General features: G+C 40.7%; 1 protein-coding gene and 1 non-coding gene across 2 annotated transcripts; one reads left to right on the top strand and one right to left on the bottom strand.

Moving 5' to 3' along the window:
- The first annotated feature begins 624 nt into the window (after nt 1-624).
- st8sia1 (ST8 alpha-N-acetyl-neuraminide alpha-2,8-sialyltransferase 1) lies at nt 625-22,445 on the top strand. The gene is made up of 5 exons (XM_031726534.2): nt 625-1,447; nt 2,237-2,381; nt 9,473-9,582; nt 12,802-12,894; nt 16,512-22,445. The coding sequence occupies exons 1-5, from the start codon at nt 1,269-1,271 to the stop codon at nt 16,990-16,992; spliced, it is 1,008 nt and encodes a 335-aa protein (XP_031582394.1). The 5' UTR covers nt 625-1,268; the 3' UTR covers nt 16,993-22,445.
- trnag-ucc lies at nt 2,868-2,939 on the bottom strand. The gene has a single exon. It is a non-coding gene; the product is annotated as a tRNA-Gly (tRNA).
- Nucleotides 22,446-22,512: the final 67 nt, after the last annotated feature.

Genomic DNA, 22,512 nt, shown 5'->3' with positions numbered 1-22,512 from the left:
CTGTTCTCATTGTATGACGAATTATGATGTCTGTTTAGTAGCCGTTTGCATACTATATTTCTCTGTCTTCATATGTGTGTGTGTGTGTGTGTGTGTGTGGGGGGGCGCCAGAGGAGTGTTCGCCCAGGGCGCCAAATAGGCTAGGACCGCCACTGTTTGCTTTGTATATTTGTAGATTGTAGAGAGGGAAACGTGGCACTCCAACAGATTTGAGCAAAAAGGAACTTCCAGCAAGGGGGGCAGGGGTGGGGGGACTGTTACAAAGGTTGCATTACAACGACAGAGGCCGTAAAAACATAAAAAAAATATTTTATGACTAACTTATATAACATCTGCGTTTTGGATTATCCCTAAATAAACATGACGAGCTGAAAGAGCTATTTATCCATGATTTTAGCTATATGTTGTGTTAGAGCAGACAGTTTAATAAAATAAATTAAATAAAATTCAAACCTAAATTGTGTTCAGGTCCTTCTCAGCTTGCTGGTGCAGGGGAGAAGTGGACAAGTGTGAGCCGTAAGGATCGGGTGTGCTTTTATTTTGAAAGCCGTTTTCCGTTGTCGCACGCGGTACTTTATTGGCCTTGATGCGCCTCCGAGTGCACAAGAAGCACTTTGTCTGAGGGAAAAGGGGTGAGGGAGGGGGAGGTGTCGACAGAAGAAAGACGGGGAGGTGGAGGGAAGCTGAGTCGGACTGGTTAACTTGCACCGCAGACCCCCACAGCAGGACAGCCCAGGATCTGGGAGATAACGCGCGGTGGTCGTGGTCGTGGTGGTCGTGGGGGTGGGGGTCGAGAAAGAGATCCAGGTGGAAAGGAGTGGGACATACAGAATCGGGATGCAGCAGGACGCGGGGTTTGGAGGGAACACGCGTGCCTCCTCACGAAGAACGCGCTGTAATGGAGATGGTGATGCACCAAGAGCAGAACAGCAGATTCCTGCAGAGCCACACACGATGCCCCACAGCCCCGCGACCCAGCGCCAGCCGTTGCAGGGATAGACGCTGTCGCTTCTCGCTGTTAAAACCTCGCCAAGAAAAAAACGGTTTTCCAAACCGATGCTCGAGCCAAACAACCGGATAACAGACTACCTTGCTCCTCCATACCCCCACCGCGTCTGCGGGATGAGACGGGGATTCGGCGCGGACGGAGAGACCTGCTTTGAAAAGACTGCGTTTCACACCACAGGCTTCGCTCTGCTGGTGGTTTTGAGAAAGAAATAAGAAAAAAAGGGGGGAGATATTGAGGGAAAATAAAATAAAAGGGAAAGATGTTTCTCCGATGCTACCGGGCCAAATTGTCGGCGTGGGCCGCTCTGTGCGTGCTGGTGCTTTGCTGGTTTTACGTTTTCCCCGTCTACAGACTGCCGAGCGATAAAGAAATAGTGGAGGAGGTGCTGAGGCAGGGGGAAGAATGGCAGAAGAACCAGACCGGCATCGATTTGTACAGGTTCGACTCAGAGCTGTGAATTTCCTTTAATAAGCTTCAAGCTGTGATTGGCAGTGTCGATCCCCCCAAAACCCCCACGTTGGATTTAAGTGTGTTTCAAGAGAAGATGAAATGATTAATAATAATTTTAAGGCTTATTGCTAAATGTAACTGGTTCCCAGGAAAAATGAGGCCTCTAATTTCAGTTTCAATCTCGTAATTAATACATGCTTTTAATATTTTGCTGCTTTAAGACCAACAATTATGACAAACAAAACCATAATTCTAAAGGGAGTAATTCTAGTGTATTACAGTAGTGTCTCAGACATAAAGATGACCACAGACAAAGCAAAAATAGAGCTCACAGCGTGTTAGTTACACAGTGGCAGTTTTATTTATATCTTATTCAACATTCTCAGAGGTAAAGCCGATTACAGGGTAATCAGTGAAAGTGACCCCTGAAGAGCAGGCCTGCTGTAGAATGTGATGCTCACTTGGAGCTGGGTTGTTTCTGTGGTTCTCTTTTAATGGAGCTCTTGAGACCTTTTTTATGTTAATGACTTGGGTTTGCTTGCTTCTTGGGAATTAACAGATGAGAGAAAAGGCAGTTTAAAATGAGCCTGATGTAATAATGTAATATAGTTAAAGTATCTAATTTAGTTTAGTTGTATGCACTAATCGTCATGACACAATGGTGCCTTCCTTTGGGAAGATAGCTACAGATGTATTATTACCTGTCATTGTCTAGTTATTACCAGAAAGTATTTCAAAAACAGTCACCAAAATTGATGCTTCCTCCTCTCTCCACAGGAAGCTGCTGTCAGAATGCTGCGATCCGAAGCGGATGTTTGCAGTGACCAAGGAGAACTCCCCTGTGGGCAAAGTCCTGTGGTACGATGGCGAGTTTTACTACTCGCACACCGTCAACAACAACACGTACTCTCTCTTTGTACAGGTATACTGATAAGTAACACTTTTATGTTTCTCAGAAAATACTGCTGTCTGAGTTGCTGTGACGGTCTGTTCACATAGGAGTCCTTCCTCTTGGTTTTATTGTGGGGTTTTCATTTTCCCACATCTAGAGACCCATGTTTTTAAGACCGGCAGCTGTGTCTTGATGAGAATTGATTTCTGTCCTACCCGGTGCATTACAGATGTGTTGTGGTGACTGGTTTAGTGTGAAATCTAGCTGATCCTTAATGGAGGAGGGGAGTGGGCAGGGGGGAAGATGGACATCCTCTTAAAGGCGAGAGGATTACAGGTCTACAGCTCTTAGTGTGGACAGGAGTCAATATGAAGATCAAATCAAATCACTTTTATTGTCACGTCACATGTGCAGGTACACTGGTACAGTACATGCGAGTGAAATTCTTGTGTGTGAGCTTCACAAGCAACAGAGTTGTGCAAAAATACAATAACGTAAAACAAGCAAAAAGGAGACTGCGTTGGCCGGGAATCGAACCCGGGTCAACTGCTTGGAAGGCCGCTATGCTAGCCACTATACCACCAACGCCTATGTGATAAGATTAGTGGTTTGGGGCAACTTGAAAGCTGAAAAAGATAACACAAAATATTTCTGTTTTTTAGTTATTCTTCGCTGCAATTTCCTTTTTACATTTTTTTTTCAACATTAAAAAGACTCCTACTCTGTGCGTTTATACCACTCAACTAGATAAGTCCTGTTGTGGTTTTCATTCTCCACTTAAGTCTAAGACAGTGTTGTTGCAACACTACTTAAAACTGGAAAGGGGCGTGGCTCCAAGGAACTATAGGTGTAGGTGCTGTTGCTGTGTTTACCGTATTGAGTTCTTCCTCTGAGGCTTTAGATCTGGAGTCACATATCCTGCTTGGTACATGTGGTGAATATTTTACCCTAATTTGCAGGCATGAGCTGTGCATGTTCTTTCATGAAGGACAGGGGGAGGTGAGTGTGAATAAATAAAAGAAATGAGATTATAATGTAGGGACCAACCTAAATTTGCATTTAATATATTGGTTTAAACATAGACTTACTGTCACCGAACACTTTATTAGGTACAGTTTGTTAGTACTAGCTTGAACTGCCTTAATTACTTGTGGCATATATTCAACACGGTACAGGTAACATTCATCAGAGATTTTCATCCTTATTGACATGACAGCATCACACAGTTACTGCATATTTATGTGCTGCACATCTATGACGAGATTCATCCAGTCCTCCACATGCAGAGTGCTCTGATGCATTGAGATCTGGTGACTGTGGAGGCTATTTCAGGACAGTGAACTTATTGTTATGTTCAAGAAACCAGTTTGACATTTATTGAGCTTTGTGAGAAGGTTCATCCTGCTGAAAGCGGCAATTAGAAGATGGATACACTATGGTCATAAAGGAATGGACATGGCCAGCAACAATACTTGGGTAGGGTGTGGCCTTAAATGATCCTCAGTTGATACAAAGGGGACCTAGAGTGTGCCCATAAAACGTCCCTCACACCATTACATCACCACCACCAGCCTAGAGCTGGGCGATATAAGATTTTTTCATATCACGATATGTTTTTTTCATTTCAGGCGATAACGATATATATCACGATATAAGCCAAATAACTATATTTGTAAGATTTAAATGTGCCGTTGCTCACAAGTAAAATGTGAAATAATTAGCAGCTTGTTTTAATTAAAATATTTATTTCCCATAATAAGTTCAACAGGGCAGATGTACTTAAGGAACATGAGTCCCATCTCACTGCAGGGCAACCTGCTAGCGACAAATAAAGCTGATTCTGATTCTGATTCTGACTTCAGTTTCAGATAAATAAAGGCAAATATTGCAAACTACACAAAAGGCAGCCGCTAAAGCGTTTAAGTTTCAAAATAGAACAAACAAAACACACTACTAAATTGTCAATTCCACTTAGAAACAAAATATTAATTCTAAAAATAAATCTTAGGTCGTTTTACAGAAGAACAGACAAAATTGACTAACTTTTGTCAATATCAAATAAACTGAGAACTAAAAGGAAATTCTCAATCTCTCCTTGTTGTATAGCTTAGCTTTTCAAACAGTTTTAACAGTTACTTTAGTCTGACAAAAGCCGAATGACGAATCAGCGCTTTCAGTCAGAGATTGAGCATGCACCGCTTTATTGTATTTCAGACTTGCTTTCGGCACAATTTACAGTCGCGCTACTCTGTTTTTTGTCAGACTTGAAATAGCCGAAATACCTTCACACTCACGGAACTTCTGTGGCCCTTCTGTTCGACAAGCTCTCCAGCATTGGAACCATCATCTGTTTTTTCTTCGGTAACCTTCGCTCACGCCTCGGTTGATTTTTCTCTAGTCGGCAAACTCATTTCCTTCATTACCCGTGCTGCACGGCTGCAAAAACAAATACACATGTGCGCCTTGGCGCTTGTGCTGTACGTAACAAGTCACGTGACGTGACACTGCGGCTGTGATTGGTTCGGCTCTGCGCTACTTAATTTGGATTGGCTGTTCTTTTTTTTTTTTAAGAGGACAAGAGAGATGAGGCCTATCGCAATAGTTTAATTTTTCTATCGAGAAAAAGTTATTTCACAATACATATCGTTATCGTTTTATCGCCCAGCTCTACACCAGCCTAAACTGATTTTGTTGCTACAAGCAGAATGAATTCATGCTTTCATGTTTATGCTTAATTCTGAGCCTGCCATAGTGTTGACATGTTTCACAGTCTGGTTTCAAATCTCAAAATAAAAATCACACTGATATTGAATCATGTCGGAAGTATTGTGATCGTATCATAGTGTTTCTGGGGATTCCTCTAGTACATCAGCAATTGTGAATTGCTCAAACCAGCCTTTCTGACACCAACAACCATGCCATGTTTAAAGTCACTTAAATCACCCTATTTCACCATTTAGTTTGACCAATGAGTTGCTGCCATGCGATTGTCTGATTAGATATTTGTGTTCAAAAGCAGTTGACTGTACTACATGCTGCAACAACGCGATTTCATTGCAGATAAATCACTTGCAAATGTAAAAGAAAATGTTGAGCTAAAGAGAGAGATATCATCTGCGCTTAGCAGTAAATCGCATACTTCACCTCTCCTATTTCCTGGTTAGCAGAATCTATGCGTTTTTGCTCCACATAATGCTCTAAAATCAGACTACATTGCTTTATCCAAATTAAATCTGGCACTGTGATTTCATTTGTGGAGATGAACCTGCAGCTGTTTTCACAACCAATTACAGGAAGGATTTCTTAAGCAACAGTGGCATAGAAAGACGGGATCCTGTTTCTCAAATATAGATATGCTGGTTTTCTTTTTTTTTAGATGATGGCAAAATAAATGTATGTGTTTTGGACAAATCAAGCAGTTTTCAAGACCTCACCTTTTGTTTTGGTGATCTGTCAACTATAATCCAAATCGTTGTTTTTGGGGTTTTTTTAAAAAAAATCTAATGGAACTATAGACCTTGGTTTTGAGATTTCTGAAACAGCTCTGTTTTCAATGAAGTATACTGGGAGCGTTGCTTTGTTTCTTACATTTAGAGCAGGGGTCTCAATCTCAGATGAGCTCGGGTCGTTTCATTGGAGGCCCACGGTAGTGCTCGAAGACTACAAAAAAGAAAAAACCACACAGTTCAGTCTCATAGGCCGTTGTGATGAGCTGTCCGGGATCCTGTAGATCTAGGTTCAGGATGTGTAGCTCCTGTGTCATGTCTACAAGGAATGCCAAATTCATTATCCATTTTGGATCATTGATCTTAGGAACATCCAGTCTTCCAGTTTCCATGAAACGCTTCACCATGAAACGCATCACTTCAGCTCTTAACTTAAAAAAATCTTTTTAACACGTTTCCCCTGCTGAGCCAACACACTTCATTAAAGTACAGTACATACAATCCCTTGATTTGTTCCCAAAATGCTCAGAATTGGCAGTGTTTTAAACCTCTGGATCTGGTGTAATTTACACATTTCAGGCGAACAGACATGGTATGTTTAAATGTCGAGCATTTGCTGCATGTCGATGTATAATGCAGTGCAGAACCACTGTTGGATCTCCATTTTCCTTCTCTAAGTTTCTCGGTACCAGTGCTAATGCCAGTGGTAATGCCCACCAATCTATTCCACTTCATACCAAGCCACTCAATAACAATACACAGCTGCTGAAATCTATCTTTAGCTTTGGTCTGGCCGTACAGGGGACACAAACTCAGCAACTTTTTTTCTCACCTCAAACTTGTTAACACTTTCGAGGAAAACTGCAGATCTGTTTGTTGCACATTGAGAGAGTCTGCTTACAGGCAGATTTGCATGGAGTAGTTGTTTATTAGATTTCCTGCAATGTATAATATGTATATTAAACCAGTTTTCCACTTAATGTACCTGTTAATCGACATGTGTGGCAGACAGTGCTCAGAACATTGTAAACAGTGGAGCTGAACATTATTTCCATAACAAAACAGTGTGATAAGGTAACACGGTGGTTTTTGTGATTTTAAGTGAACTGACTCTATAAAGTGACTGTTTTGCCCAACTCTAAGTGTGTTTTTATGACTAAATAATGTGATTAGGTCTTTATATTCTATGTGTCATCTTTTCATTTCCCTGCTCCTCTCTAGAGCTGTGTCCTTGTGTCTACTGCATATTGTTATGGGCACCGGTTCACTTCCTTAAACCTATATTGTGGCTAGTTATGGTTCCCAGTAAAAAGATAACTGATAGTTAGGTGGGATGTACTGTGCTCAAATTCAAACACACAAGCACTCCCTTCTTCTCAACTCCCATTGCTGTGATTGCAGGTCTGAACGCAGACAAGCAGCCACGCTGCACCAAGCTGGCAGCAGCTCCAGTATCTGGGCATGTGCCAGGGAATGTGCCAATTAGGGCTTTGACAGTTAATTGCTGGTTAGTTCAGTGACTGAAACAGAGCATATATACATACAGCCCAGTGAACTGAGCAGTAGAGTCCTATAATCTTTTTTTTTTTAACGTTTACTTAGTGATGTCTTTCCTTTTCTCTAGACCTTTGACAGTGTATGCAGCACAACTGACTGAGTGAAAAATCTTACATGCACTCTGACGATCAGCTTTATTATTATAACACCAAAAAATAGAACAGAAGTCCAACACTAACTCCTTAAACATGTTTTCTCTTTTATATAATGGTAAATTTGTGTTTTCAGTCAGTTGGATAAATCAGGTCAACTTAACAAGCTGAACTAAAAATCTGTCCACGTATTAGTAAAAGATTTGGTTTAATGTAAGTAGCAAGGTGCTGTTGCTAAATAAGTGTCTTCCTTTAAAGCTCTACAGCTGTAGCTTTTTTTTTCTGGTTTCCTTCCTGTTCTTGATTTGCTGCTAAAGGTCTAAAAGAGACTCTAAGGGCAAAGAGTATGTGTTTGCGTCTCTATGTGTGTGTGTGTGTGTGTGTGTGTGTGTGTGTGTGTGTGTGTGTGTGTGTGTGTGTGTCTCAAGCGGGTGCACTCTGAGGGGAATAATGAGAACAATTGTTTCCACTGTCTCACTTAATCCATTCCCTTGAGTTAAATGCAGTCAATGCACAAAGAGAGGACATTTCTTTTGGGTGGTGTTTTAGTGTCTTCTGCAGCAGCTTTAATGAAATCTTTAACAAGTTTTCAGCTGTGGTGATGCTAAGATAATGATTCACTGCAAGAAAATTGATTACTGGTAGTGACATTTTTGTTGTCACTTCCTTGTTGGTTGTTTATTTCAAATGGACTACAGTAAAGTGGAAAACGGAAGATTTGAAATTTGAAATTTTGGGGGGAAAGCATGGACACCATGTCCTCTAGATTAAAAAGGAGAGGGACTGTGAGGTTTATTGTCAGCGCTCACCTAAAAAGTCTGCATCTCTGTTGATATGGAGATGCTTTAGTGGAAATGGTTCCATGTAAAAGGCACCAGCAATGTTGAAAGGTATAGACAGGTTAGAGCAGTGCTCTCCATCAATTTGGAATATTGGTGATGTGATCCTTGTCTGCATGCCAAGATACTGAATCATAATTTGCTCTCTGATGCATTTATCAGAAAGTAGGAATATTTGTGTCTTCACAGTCTGTGTGTTAAAAAGCACTTAGACGTCGACAGAAGTGCTTATGTGAATGGCTGAATGAGTAATTGAGGCATGCTGTGTAAAGCAGCGGTCCCAAACCCCCAGGCCGTTTAAACCGGGCCGCAAGAGTTGAGGTTCGGGTGCGAAATTCATGGTTTATCGGTGTTTAGCGTCATTTTTTTTATTGTTTTTATCGTTAACTCAGTTTCCCTGGGTCTTTTTCCGTGTGTTATGAATAAATCTTCTTTTTTTTTGGTTTTATTTTGTTTTTGTTGTATCTATCTGCGACACCTTAAAGGCCGGTCCGTGAAAATATTGTCGGACATAAACCGGTCCGTGGGGCAAAAAAGGTTGGGGACCACCGGTGTAAGGCATTTTGAGTCCTCCAGCAGAGTAGAAAATCAGTATGTGAGAACCAGTCTATTCACCATTTACCATGCTGTACCCATCTGTTTCACGGTTCAATGTGCTGTACATATAGAGATCCTTTTCGGCATACTGTAGTTGTAACAAGTGATTATTGAGTTACTGTCGCTGTCCTATCAGCTCAAAATCTGGCAATTCTCCTTGGATCTCTGGCATCAACAAGGCATTTTCCCTAGAAAACTGCTGTGATGGCAGTGGTTGTGTGGAAAAATCTCCATAGATCAGCACTTTCTGAAATTCTCTGGCACCAACAACCATGCCAAGTTTAAAGTCCCTTAAATCATCTCCTTATCCGTATTATGTTATACATAACAAGGATATGTCATATGCCAGAAACTGTGTATGATCCATAATCTCTATTACCTCAGCCTGCCTCAACTCTTCTTATCACTTTGCTGGTTTTGTCGGTCAGCACCCGGGGGCTATAAAGGCACATTAGCATTAGGCTTGGGGTGTTACAAGGTGACTTGTGTTTTGGCCTCAGAAAAATTAACATTTGTATTTGTGCGTCATGTGTTTAGGAGATAGTGGCTGGTGTGTATGCTAACAAAGCTTAATGTTGTCTCCTGTGCAGGAAAACCCTTTGCAGCTTCCGCTGAAGAAGTGTGCGGTGGTGGGCAATGGCGGCATTCTCAGGCACAGCAAGTGTGGCAGGGATATCGACCAGGCCGACTTTGTTATGAGGTAAGAAACAAAAGCCGCTTCAGCGATGCTCCAAATTTGAATCAGTAGTGCCCCAGAGAGCAGCTAGATACCATCAGTGATTATAAGAGCTGGTGTCGATTTCAACCAAGAAGGAAGAACAGATATAGAAAAATGGGCCACAGTGAGGATGAGAAAGAAAAGAGGTTAAGCAGAAAAAAAAACCCATCTGATGGGGTATTTCAGATATTTAGCTTCTGTTATATTATACTAGGAGTAAAGACTTGAGACTGAGGAGGAGACCGGGGGAGGAAAGGTCACATTTTCATCAGTTATAAGGGCAGTAGAAGTTCAAGTTGAAGAACTAATGTACCATCAACAGTCAACAGACCTCGTGCATGCAGAAAAATGCATGACATATGTATTTCAACTAAAGGATGACCTTTGAGAGCGCCAGGAAATAGTGAATACTTCTGGATAAACACTTGATACAAGCTGGATTTGCACAAACATCTTTTAATTCATGGTCACTGACGTACTCTGGCTAGGTATGTGTCAGTCTTAACACAAAGCACAGCAGATTGTCCTACTTGGGAAAACACAACAGAGCATTTCTTTGCTTTTAGCGACAGTGAAGTGAAACTGTTTCTGTCTTGTTATGTTTAAATTAGGTTATCTGTATAATGTTGAGTGTGTATTTTTTGTCTGTGTGCTTAGTGGTTATCTTTTGAGTCACCTCCTAAATTTACTTTGACTGTTGGCCCTATTCCAGGAAGAAGGTTTAGGTAACAGCGGTATGTCTGTTAAACATGAAATAAGGGAAGCTTTGAGTTTTCTATTCCAGAAAGGGCGTTAACTTAAAGATACAGTAAGCATTTTTGTGGTTATTTAAAAGAAAAAAAAATACTCATAAATATTAATTGATCCGTGTGCAATTACATCTTCCAACAAATCATTTATGCATTTGCATAAACTTAGATTTCCGTCCATTAAAAATACATAGGAGCGTCCCCCGATTTGTGGAAGCCACCATGTTGCCCCACCATCTTGATTGCTGTGGTGATCACTGTTCCACCTAATTGCATTTTATTTCTGTCTAGAAACCGGCCACATACATAGTACATCTTATAAATTACTCTTAACTTAAAAATCACAAATAACTTTTTCAAACTATACATGACCGTTTAACATTTGCACATATCATCATCTCTTTGTCATTATGCCTCTTCCTGCTCCACCTCTGCACTTTCTTTCTTTATCATTTCCACCTCATCTTGTGCTTCCTATCCGCAAGTCCTGTCAGTTACCAGAGTAACAGACATTTTCTTCCATAAACTCCCTTTCTCTCTGACTAAATTTCTTTTCTCATTAAGTTGCTGTCACAGTGCATAATACTAGAGTGAATAAGTAGAGTCAATTAACTTAATTTACCATATTTTCCACAGTATAAGTCGTACTTAAAATCTTTAAATTTTCTCAAAAGTCAACAGTGCGCCTTATAATCTGGTGCGCCTTATGTATGAATTCTGGTTGTGCTTACTGGCCTCAAACAAATTTTATGTGGTACACGGCGCTCAAAAATCTGTCAAAAATGTTTTAGTACGACTTTGGTAAGCTACAAAGCCGCACTGCTTGATGGATTGTCGGAGCATTATGGCTACCGTAGTCAGGAGCCCCGCGGAGTAATCTGTGTCCAAAACTCCGTCTGCTTCAGGTCCCAAAGTCAAACGAACACTGCGGCATCACTGAGAGTTAAAAACTGTCTAAATTTTTTCATCTTTAATAAAATGATCAGCGTTGCTGCTTTACCAGGTGTAACAAGTTTAACATTCAGGCATCCATGAAAACAGAATTTATTAAATTTAACAGAGTTAGAAGTTAGCAGGAAGTTAGCTCGCTAGTTTCCACCTAAACATGCTATCACTTCCAACATAAATGAAGACAGAAAACTAAACAACAGTGATGTTTGTAGGGTTACTGAAGTTGGACTAGCTGGTATATGATTATGTGCTACGTGATTGTTAGCGACACAGCTATGTTAGCATAATGCTAACTTTTTTCCACTCAATAAAAATTAAAGGGAGAGTTCCCGGAAAAATGTTGATATACTTTAGCAATCATTGTTTAACTTATCTGTATAAAGCTTAGGGCAGATAACACTCTGATCAACAATCTGTCATTTGTCATCTTGGCTAATATTCACGTTGATTTAAAAAAGATAGGCTGTCACAGTTGGGATCTTGGAGGTGAATATGTGAAATAAATCGAGTTGAATTGAGTTCAAGAATCTAAAACAGAACTGAATGTGCAAGTGTTAAATTCAACCTCTAGACACCCTGTGTTCTGAACATTTCTTGGTGACAGTTGGTCACAGATTGAGATGCAGTCGTTAAATTATGTAAACGTATAGTGTCTGACATTCAAATTCTGAACGTCGGCATATTTTCTACTGAAAATAACCTAAATCAGTCTCAGATAACAAAGTGACTCTGAGAGGCTCCTTAACAGATCAGGATAGATCAGCCAACTGGATCGGATGGATCCAAAAACGTTAAGGATGACAGATTAAGACTGGTCATGATCCAGTTAATCTCCGTTCATTCCCTGCTCATTCCATCCGGATCCAATAATATTATAAATTGATAAACTGGATAACAATTTATTTGTATCCTGTAATAAACAAAAATAATAAAATCATCTCTAATAAATGAGGTTGTTAGAGCCCCAAATTTTTTGTCTGAATTTAATTAAAAAAAATTGAGTTTAGACCCACCACAAATCTGTGGTTATCTGGGTAACTGATATCACAGCTCCCTCAGTAAACTGTAAACTTTCTCTCAGCTTCAATTTTCAGCTTCCAGTCAATTAATTAGATTTAAATGTCTAATGTAAAAATTTAATTCCATCTTCATCTAGCCTAGTAAAAACTGAAGTTAGGTAATAGGTGACCACAGAAAGTATAGTATCTGTGATCATGAGCAGATCAAGCAATTTGAAATGACTTCTTTTTCCCTTCCTGTTTATTAAAAAAAATCTCATAGCCTACAGTGACCACATTGTTATTCCTCGGTCCACTGGATTAAAATGGATGCTCTGCTCTTTATTTACCTGTTGCTATGGTGAATCCCAGTATTGCAGCTCCATTAATGATAGCTTTCTTTCTCTACTCACGCATGCACTTAACTTGGGCTAAACATGTTCTGAGCTGATCAGCCTTTGTCCAACTGAAAACTCAGACTCGTGCTTGTTCTGTTCATTTAGGTGTAACCTTCCACCGATCTCAAAGGAATATGCGGAGGATGTGGGCGCGAAGACACATCTGGTTACAGCCAACCCAAGCATCATAGAGAAAAGGTAAACAAGTTGGAGACTGCACCCCTGTCACAAACACTAAGCAAATGCACATTTGTCACTTGACCAGAAATACTCAAAGTCAAAGTCAGTTGTATTGTCAAAGACCATATGTACAGTCATTGTACATATGATTGCAATTGAAATTGCAATGCTCCCATGGCCCTCAGTATACACTAAAAATATAAAAATAAATAAAGGAAAAAAATAAAATAAAATAAGTCTTATGTATAACACAATACAATACCATACAATTATTTAAACAGCAGAGGGAAGAGGTGAATGGAGGTCTGGAGATCATGTGTGTGAGAGCAGGGAGTGAATTCAGCATCATGACAGCCTGTTGGACGAAGCTGTCTTTCAGTCTGCTTGTTCTGGCCCGGAGGCTCTTCAATCTCCTTCCTGATGGCAGCAAACTGAAGAAGCTGTTGAACGGATGAGTGGAGTCACCTGTAATGCAGAGGGCTTTCCAGATGAAAGAAGGGAGGGAGGGAAGAGAACTACCCACGATCCTCTCTGCTGCTCTCACTACCCGTTGTAACTTTTTTCGGCAGGAGCCATACCACATAGTGATGCAGCTGGTGAGGATGCTCTCGATGGTGTCTCTGTAGAAGATGCTCATAATAGGGGTTGAGGCTCTTGCTCTCCTCAGTTTTCAGAGGAAGTAGAGTTGCTGTTGGGCTTTGCTGACCAGTGATGCAGTGTTTTTTGACCAGGAGAGATCTTCTGAGAGAGAGATGTCCACACCCAGGAACTTGGTGCTGCTTTACCTTCTCCACAGCAGCACCATTGATGGTTAGTGGGGTGTGCAGGGTGTGAGTTCTCCTGAAGTCTATGATGATCTCCTTAGCCTTCTCCACATTGTTGTTGTTGTTGCTGCACCACTCGGCCAGATGGTTAACTTCACTCCTGTAGTAGGTCTCATTGTTGTTGCTGATGATGATGCTACCACAGTTGTGTCGTCTGCAAACTTGATGAAAAGGTTGAAGCTGTGGGATGGTGTGCAGTCGTGAGTCAGCAGAGTGAAGAGCAGGGGGCTCAACACACATCCTTGGGGAGCCCCTGTATTCAGTGTTCTTGTGCTGAAGGTGTTGCTGCCGACCCGCATTGTCTGCTGTCTTCCTGTCAGGAAATCCAGCAGCCAGTTACACAGCGAGGTGCTGATTCCCAGCAGATCCAGTTTGTGTAGCTGGGGAATGATCGTGTTGAATGTTGAACTGAAGTCTATGAACAGCATTCTAACATATTAGTCTCTGGTGTCCAGATGTGTGAGGGCTGAGTGAAGGGCAGTTGAAATTGCATCATCGGTTGAGCAGTTTGACTGGTATGCAAACTGAAATGGAACCAGGTTGGGGGGAAGAGATGTCTTGATTTGATGCATGACTAACCTTTCAAAGCACTTCATAAAGATGGAGGTGAGTGCGACTGGACAGTAGTCATTAAAGCAGGAGGGAAAGGACTTCTTCGGTACACGAATGATGGTGGAGCCTTTGAGGCATGTGGGAACGACAGCCTGGCTTAGTGGATTGAAGACATCTGTGAGTTCCGCAGCACAGTCCCTCAGTGCTCTTCCCAGGATGTTGTCAGGGCCTGGGGCTTTGCCTGTGTTGATCCTGGCAAGGGATCTCCACACACTATCTGGGGATAGTGTGTGTTGATCCTGGCAAGGGATCTCCACACACTATCTGGGGATAGTGTCATCACCTGATTGTTAGGGGTGGGTGGAGTCTTGTGTGTGGGGGTGTAGTTCTGTGTCTCAAAGTGAGAGAAGAATTTGTTTAGCTCATCCGGTAATGTGGTGGAACCGACAGCAGTCTGCGGAGTGGGCTTGTAGTCTGTGATGGTCTGTATCCCTTGCCATAACCTCCGAGTGTCTCTGCTGTCGCTGAAGCTTTGTGAAATCCTCCTGGAGTACTGCTTTTTCGCCTCTCTGATGCCACGTGACAGGTTTGCCCTTGCTGTTCTTAGGCTCAGCTCATCCCCAGCTCTGTAGGCTGCATTTCTCACCCTCAGGAGCCTGTAGACCTCACCTGTGAGTCATGGTTTCTGATTGGCCCGGACAGTGATGGTCCTGGTCTCTATGACATAATCGATGGAATTTGAGATGTAGCCAGTGTGGGGTGGGGGAGGGCTTTGTAATTTCCTGGGTGGTGAAAACATTGTCCAAAATGTTGTTTCCTCGTGTGGGAAATTCATTGTGTTTGTGCAGTTTGGTAAGCACAGTCTTTGGGTCTGCATGATTGAAATCACCCGCTAGGACAAGAAAAGCATCTGGGTGGGCCGTCTGCTGCTCACTGACATGCTGATACAGCTCATTCAGTGCCTCAATCCTATTGTTGTTATTGGAGCAGGGAGGGATATAGACAGCAACAAACAGTATGGCTGAAAATTCCCTCGGTAGGTAGAACGGTCTGCACCTGATGATCATAAGCTCCAGCAGAGGCGAACAGTGTTAGCAAGCCACAACAGCATCACGGCACCAGGCATCGTTGATGTAAACAGAGAGTCCACTTCCACGGGTCTTACCTCCTTCGGCGAGAGCTCTGTCTGCTCGAAAGCATGTTAGCCGGTCGAGTTGAATGGCGCTGTCGGGAATGTTATAGCCAAGTTTCCACAAAGACGAAGACACAACACTCTCACTGACTTCAAGGTGGACCGAAGTAAGCATGCATGATCCAGCCTGTTGTCCAGGGAACGCGCGTTGGACAGTACGATAGTGGGAATAGCGGGTTTGTGTGGATTAGCCGCTAGCCTGCTCCGGATGCCTCTGCGCGTACCCCTCTTTTGTCTCCTCTCGCACCGCCTGAGACGTTTCCACTGTAGGCGAGATCTTGTGGCAGGGGTCGCTGATGGTAGATGCCTTCGAACCACACTGAGTTCCTCAGTGTGGTTCTGTGATTAAAAAGTTAGTGGATTTGCTTCTCTTGATTTTGAGAAGGAGCTCACGACTGTATGTGTGTTGTGAAAAACAAGAAAAAGAACAAAACAAAGACAGGAACACTGTTTTATCAGGACAGGGAGCAGCGGCTGCTTCCTGTGTCCGCTGCGTGTGTCCGCGCCGCCATCTCGGATCATCACACAGATTGTAGATGGACCCAGGCACACACAGATGGAAAAGACTAATGGATTGAGTTGTGCAATGAATGTGAAGGCATGAGATATGCAATGTTTAAACATGGGTTTTGCAAAAGACACAAATTGCAGCTGTAATATGCATAAGACAAGAACAACTCTGCCCAGAGCTATTAAATAATAAGTAGAATATTTGCTGAAGCAACACTAGGCATTGTATCAGGGTTTAAAGAAACATAAAATACATCAAAATAAATAATAACTTAAAAAAAATAGCAGTAGTAGTACAAAGCCTTTTTTTTCTTTGTCACATTGTCTGTTTACTCGTATTTAAAAGCTGAATTTCCCCTGAAATTGCTGACAAGTGGTCACAAGTGTTAGTCCAGTAGGCCATTGTATAGCAAGTTCATTTCCTTTAACAACGGGTAGAAAGAGAAAGCAACTGAAGAAAGCAATCTTTAGTTTGCAGAGAAGTCACCAGGTTAGCGATCACTCTAAAGTATACAGTTATACAGTTATCTTTTTATCACTCTTTCTCTCTTACTCAGATTTCAGAGCCTCCTGTGGTCAAGAAAAGATTTTGTGGATAGTATGAAGGTCTATGGCTCGAGCTACATCTACATGCCTGCGTTTTCCATGAGGCCTGGCACAGACCCATCACTGCGGGCATATTACACACTGGCAGATTCTTCCTCCAACCTCACCATGCTTTTTGCCAACCCTGAATTCCTACGCACAGTGGGTAAATTTTGGAAATCCCACGGTGTGCACGCCAGGCGCCTATCCACAGGGCTCTTCCTGGTGAGCTTAGCCCTAGGACTGTGTGAGGAAGTCACAACCTACGGCTTCTGGCCGTTTTCCGTCGACCTGGATCAGCGACCGGTCAGCCACCATTACTACGACAACATCCTGCCCTATAAATGGTTCCATGCTATGCCCGAGGAGTTTGTTCAGCTTTGGCATCTGCACAAAAGCGGAACGCTTCGTGTGAGGGTGGGACGTTGCGCCCCTCAGGAAGGAAGAAGTTAGAGCGCCTTGAAAAGTGAAGCGATCGCACACAGCTCGAATTTATTGGTCATGAAGAACCTTTAGTTTATGAAAGTGCCGGAAGTTTACATGAAGAAATAAATTAGTGCTCGTATTCCTGATGAAGAACCTTGGCACTCCATCTGTCTCCCTACGCATTCCTGCTGTAAACCCCCAATCCCCACCCCCACCCTGGCCCAGCTGATCCCTAATTACTATGAGAATGTCCTCCACCCATATGAACCACACTAGGGAAAAAGGAACACAGTGACACATGCAGGCACGCACTCACACAGCATAACATATTTACACATTCCTGAAACTAGCCATATCTACCTGTGTTTCTGAAATTGTGTGTGTGTGCATGGTTGAGTGTCCGTATGGAAAGCATCATCTGGGACTAATACATGTGAAAGTATGGGAGTGGATGGTTGGGGGATGGATTTTGTGCACTGACTGTGTGTAACTGACAGAAGGGGCAGCTGGAGCACATTCCCCTCTGGGACTTTGTTAATCAAGAATAAAAGAAGTGGAGGGCGGAAGGGGGGACAAAAAAAGACTGAAAGACTAGAGATAATGGTAGTACCTAGTAAGTTGAACAGAAGCTAAATTTAATAGAGGAAGGGAAAAAAGGAAACTTTGAAGTTGAGTCATTAAAAGCCGTCGGCCAAGATTTTAAATAGTCTAAAAATTTTACGTTTGAACCTGGACCTCTCTTCCACTGAAGATGACCAAATTCAGTTTCCGAGGGTTTCGAAGTCCATCATTAAAACGTCTTAGCTTCACTTGCTGTCATCTGCATTTTATCCTCGTCAAGCTACATCTTTTATTGATGAATTTAAATGTAAATTTTTTCTAAGGATGTCCGCTTTATCTAATAACGAAAACTCAATTGAGTGCTGAGGTGAATAAGATGACTCTTGATACATATTCATAGTTCAGAGTACACTGGATTAAGACAGGTGCTCTGCTGTTTATGTCCCTGTTGCCAGGATAGATCATGGTATCATTAGCTTGATCAAGGACGGCTTGTTTTTTTCCACCACTCACGTACATGTCTGACTCAGGGTGAACATGCTCCGAGTTGACTAAACTAAGTGTTATCATCCTTTCTAGAGCCAAGAACTCAGTTTCCAATCTTTTATTTAATCAGTTAGACTCAGAGTTTGATGAACCTGTCTTCTAGAACAGGACCAAGGGGAACATGGGAAAAAAATAGAAGTCACACAAACACATACACATGAGGGGGTGAAAAAAGAAGAGTGAACGTTGTGTTTATTGAAAGATTTTTCTCTGCTTTCCTTCAAACAAGCACTTGATTGGCATTCTGGGGTGCCAAATAGAGCTTTAGTTCAAAGTAAAAGCCATTAGAAATGTTGTCTTAAGTACGATATTCCCTAGAATGTTTAGCCAAGATGCATTTTAACCTGGTGTTCAAATGGTTTTCTTTGCCAAATGGGATTATTCAGGACTATGACAATTCTTTTTTTTAAGGTTCATTGTCAAGGGGAAAACATCTATAAGCAAAAATGAACATTTGCTAAGTAGACAAAATGAACACACACACATAAGTACCTCACCTTTTATTTGACTCTAATCATCAATGACTGAATCTTTGGTACATTTCAACTGCTAGCAGAACTCGTAGACCAAAAGAAGAAAAAGAAAAATGCGCAGCCAGTGCATTTCTTCAGAGGGGCTGCTTGAAGTCGTCTCTTGGTAACTGCACTATACTTGTCAAGTGCCAGCAGTGGTCTCTTTGATACATGATGTTGAATTGAGTGAGGGAGTGACAGAAAGAGATAAATCCTGTCACTAAGTTACATTTCAATCAGTGTTGTTTTCTTTTTATCATTACCTGAACTTATAAGGTAAGTTTTGTGATTTATTCATGCCATTATTGTCATTTTGCATTGTAGCACAGGAATAACTGAGCCTGTTAGAACAGTTTTTTTTTTCTTTTTGTTTGCACAAGGGAAAAGAAACCTGCTGACACACAAGCCAGCACGGCATATGTTTGTGTGGACTTGCAGCCCTTGCGGATTGAAAGTGGTGGACTTGTTTTGAAAGAGCCGTTTCTTAAAAATGCTGTAAATGCTATTTGAGAGTGATAAATGTGATCATGACATGCTGTTATTTAGCAACAAAGGATGACTACCTGGAAAGTGCATGGAGTGTACCACAATACTATATTCCTCTGAGTCAAAGTTGAACTATGTTCATAGGTTTGTGCTTTATGTTCTTGTCCACTCTGATACACTGAACAAGGTCCAGTGCCTTTATGCTCTACTAAGGCGAAAATAATAATTTCACCAAGGGATATTTCTAATGCTAATCATGATTATCTTGATTTTCTTGGCTAAACTTGGATCAGTTGGACGATATGTGGTATGTAATAATGGCTGATGATATGTAAATGTAACTTAAAATGAGTTGTACACATAGCTGGACCAAGTTATAATTTGAAAAAAAAAATATGTTCAGTCAAAATACATCTGTGGCTCTATAAGACTTTGAATTTGGCTACAATTAGCACTGGTCTAGGTAGGCGATTTATTACTTTCTTGTACTTTCTATTGGGATGTTTCATATTTGCACCTTTATTTCATGTTGTTTCCTGTCCAGTGTAGTGAATGAATGATATGTGACATAATTTGAACTTTCGGAAAGCATGACGATCTTTGAACACGTATGTGCGTTTGGTACCCAGAATTTCTATGCTGTGATGCAAGTTTTCATTTGATACTATGAGTGATTTGAGCAAGTGAAAAGACTGTAAGCAAAGCTGCACTTGTCTGTGAAAGGGAAGTGAATGCTAATATGTGTCCATTAGCGAAATTGCAGGTCTCAGTTAGCTATCCCTGTACTGAAAAACCTATTTCACTAAACTGAGGGGACTCTATCACTAAGAAATCTATGAGAAATTTAATTTAAAACAATTTTCTTGTTTTCTGTGGAGTAAATACTTATCTACAGCAAAGTGTAACTAGTAGCTTAGTATACAGCTACATATCCCTGACAAAATCACAACTTGTCCCATTTAACTACCCAAGATAAAACTAAACTGTGCAATTTCTGAAGTAGCAACAATACTAGATTTGGTCTGTTGCTTGCTGCAGAAAGTTGGGGATAAAAACAATATAGGGAGAAAAAGCATGATACTTGCATCCTAAAAAGTTTTTTTTAATGAAATAGGTTTCCAATTTTAAAATGTGGCACGATGAATTTGACAAACTCCTAATTATCAGTGTTATTAATTTTATAAAAGAATTAAGGGCTTTTGTTTTGAAAATTACACATATTAAAACATATTAGTCTACTGTTAAGATACAGCAGGCTTTTATTTTGAAAATCCAACACCCACTTGGCCTCTCTGTTAATCATTGTCAGGGTCTGATGCTGATCAGTATGTGTAAGAGGAAGACAAGAGCAACTTTACATTGTGATTGGAAACTTAATTAGAGCTAGAAGTACTTTTGGGTTTCCCATACATAAATCAACCAGTCGGATCATGTTCATCAATCAACATGTTAGCTGTCAAGTTGCTTACACTTGTGTCAGTGACACAGCACTTAAAGGTACCATGGTGATTGTATTCTGTGTAACTGAAAAAATCTGTTAAATTTTGCTTAACACTACTCACAAGGCACGGCTAGTGGTCAGAATAACAGCTAATATTAATATTTATATGTAATGTTCTTTTACTTTAACCAACCCAAAAAGTGACTTTACAGATCTGTGTTTGGGTTTTGGTTTTTGGTTTTTTACCCCTAGTATTAAAAATTTTATCGCTTCTGGGTTTCTTCAAAAATTGCAACAAATTATGAAATAATTTACTCTTAAACTATTCCTAGAAAAACTAATTGCAAGTAATTGCCTCACCACAGAGGAAGTCACTTTGGTGTGAAAATGGTGTTTCTGCAACAAACAATGTAAGGGAGATAACCATTGAGGAAAAAGTTTAAAAAAGTAATCTAATAAAAAAAATAGTGCTTTGTAACAGTTAGACCAAAGAGCCAATTAAATCACTTCACAGATCCACGCAGGTAGACTTGAAAGAACCAATTTAACTTTTTTTAACTGTTTTTACTAACCCAAGCTAAGTAGCACTAGCTGTAAATGTATCTTAGATTAGCTTAACTTACTGTAGCTCAGAAATAACAACTAAAGTAAATAAACTAAATCCACTAATAGTCAACTCACACTCAAATTTAAACTTTGGTCATCTGTGTATTAAAAAAAAAATCAAAAACAAATTAAAGAGACCATTTTTATAGCCCTAGCCTATGGGCTTTGTAGCATTTGGACAAAGGCTGCTTGCCTGTTTTTGCTAAGCTAAGGTAACTTGCTGCTGATTGTACCTTTAGGACACAAATGATATATATATTTCCTAAAATGTCAAACAAAAGACCGCATTCTCTGAGGTTTTTGAAAAAAGTGCAATTAAAATGGAGCGTCACAGCATAAATACAAAAGCAGTATTGTTAGCATATTCTTTCCTGTCTCCGTCCAGCATTTCCCATCAAGCGCCAGTATGTGTGGCTGCAGTGCACACTGTTAACACCCTTGTCATAGAAAGGTTACATGCTTTATCTGCAGTGTTTTTAAATTAGACACCTCTGTGTGACGACAAAGTGAAACCTATGATTAACTCTTAGTTCTGTAATACAGTTCCACGCCGTCATGATAATGATATCTTCTGCTAGGAAAACAGTGTTTTGTTGTCATAGTGAAGGTTTAGTACTGCAAATCAGGACTCAGAGCAGTTCCAGTCTTCACATTCGTGTGTAAGAGGAATAGTAAGGTGGGTCAACTAGCACACTAAATAAACCAGTTGTGATCTGATCAATCTAATCAACAGTTTCGCTAAGAAACTGCACAAGTTAATGACACTGTATAGGAGTTTTTGTTTTGCTATCTGCATCCTTAGTTCAAATAGGAAGACATTTTTATGCAACCTCTGAGGGTATTCAAAGCAAATCTTTAAAATTCCAAGACACTAGTCAAAGATCATTGAAATGGAAATAATCATGTGTAAATACAGTTTGCCTTCCCACACCCCTGTGTTTGGATTGAGATGTGTCCATAAAGTACAGCTTTTCTACACATTTAAATATTCAATGTTATGCAAAGCTTTTTTTGTTTTGTTTTAATTACCGTGTACATGTGTCTTATCTGCCTTGACTGAGTGAATTTGATATAAAAAGATGAAGAAAGCCAAACTTCTTGAAGGCGTTGCATTTTGCTTCACTCTGGCTTGCTCCTTGTCCGCTCATTGAAGTTATGACATGTTCCTGCCTCAGCATGGTAAAACAAATCAGGACTGCTGTTGGACTAGAACCAGTTTTATCTGCCACCTGGAATAAACTGTGAAAGATAAATAAGAGGAAAAAAAAAACAATGAATCCAACGTATCAATAAACAAGGTGAATAAAGGAATCAGATAAAAGAAGGAATATGCATTTTTTGTGTGGTTTTCTTTAAGAATATGAGTGTTGAAATGGTGCTGATGGTGTTGTTCTA

Source organism: Oreochromis aureus, linkage group 17, assembly GCF_013358895.1.
Source record: "Oreochromis aureus strain Israel breed Guangdong linkage group 17, ZZ_aureus, whole genome shotgun sequence".
Taxonomy (NCBI): domain Eukaryota; kingdom Metazoa; phylum Chordata; class Actinopteri; order Cichliformes; family Cichlidae; genus Oreochromis; species Oreochromis aureus.
This window is presented reverse-complemented; position numbering and strand designations above follow the sequence as displayed.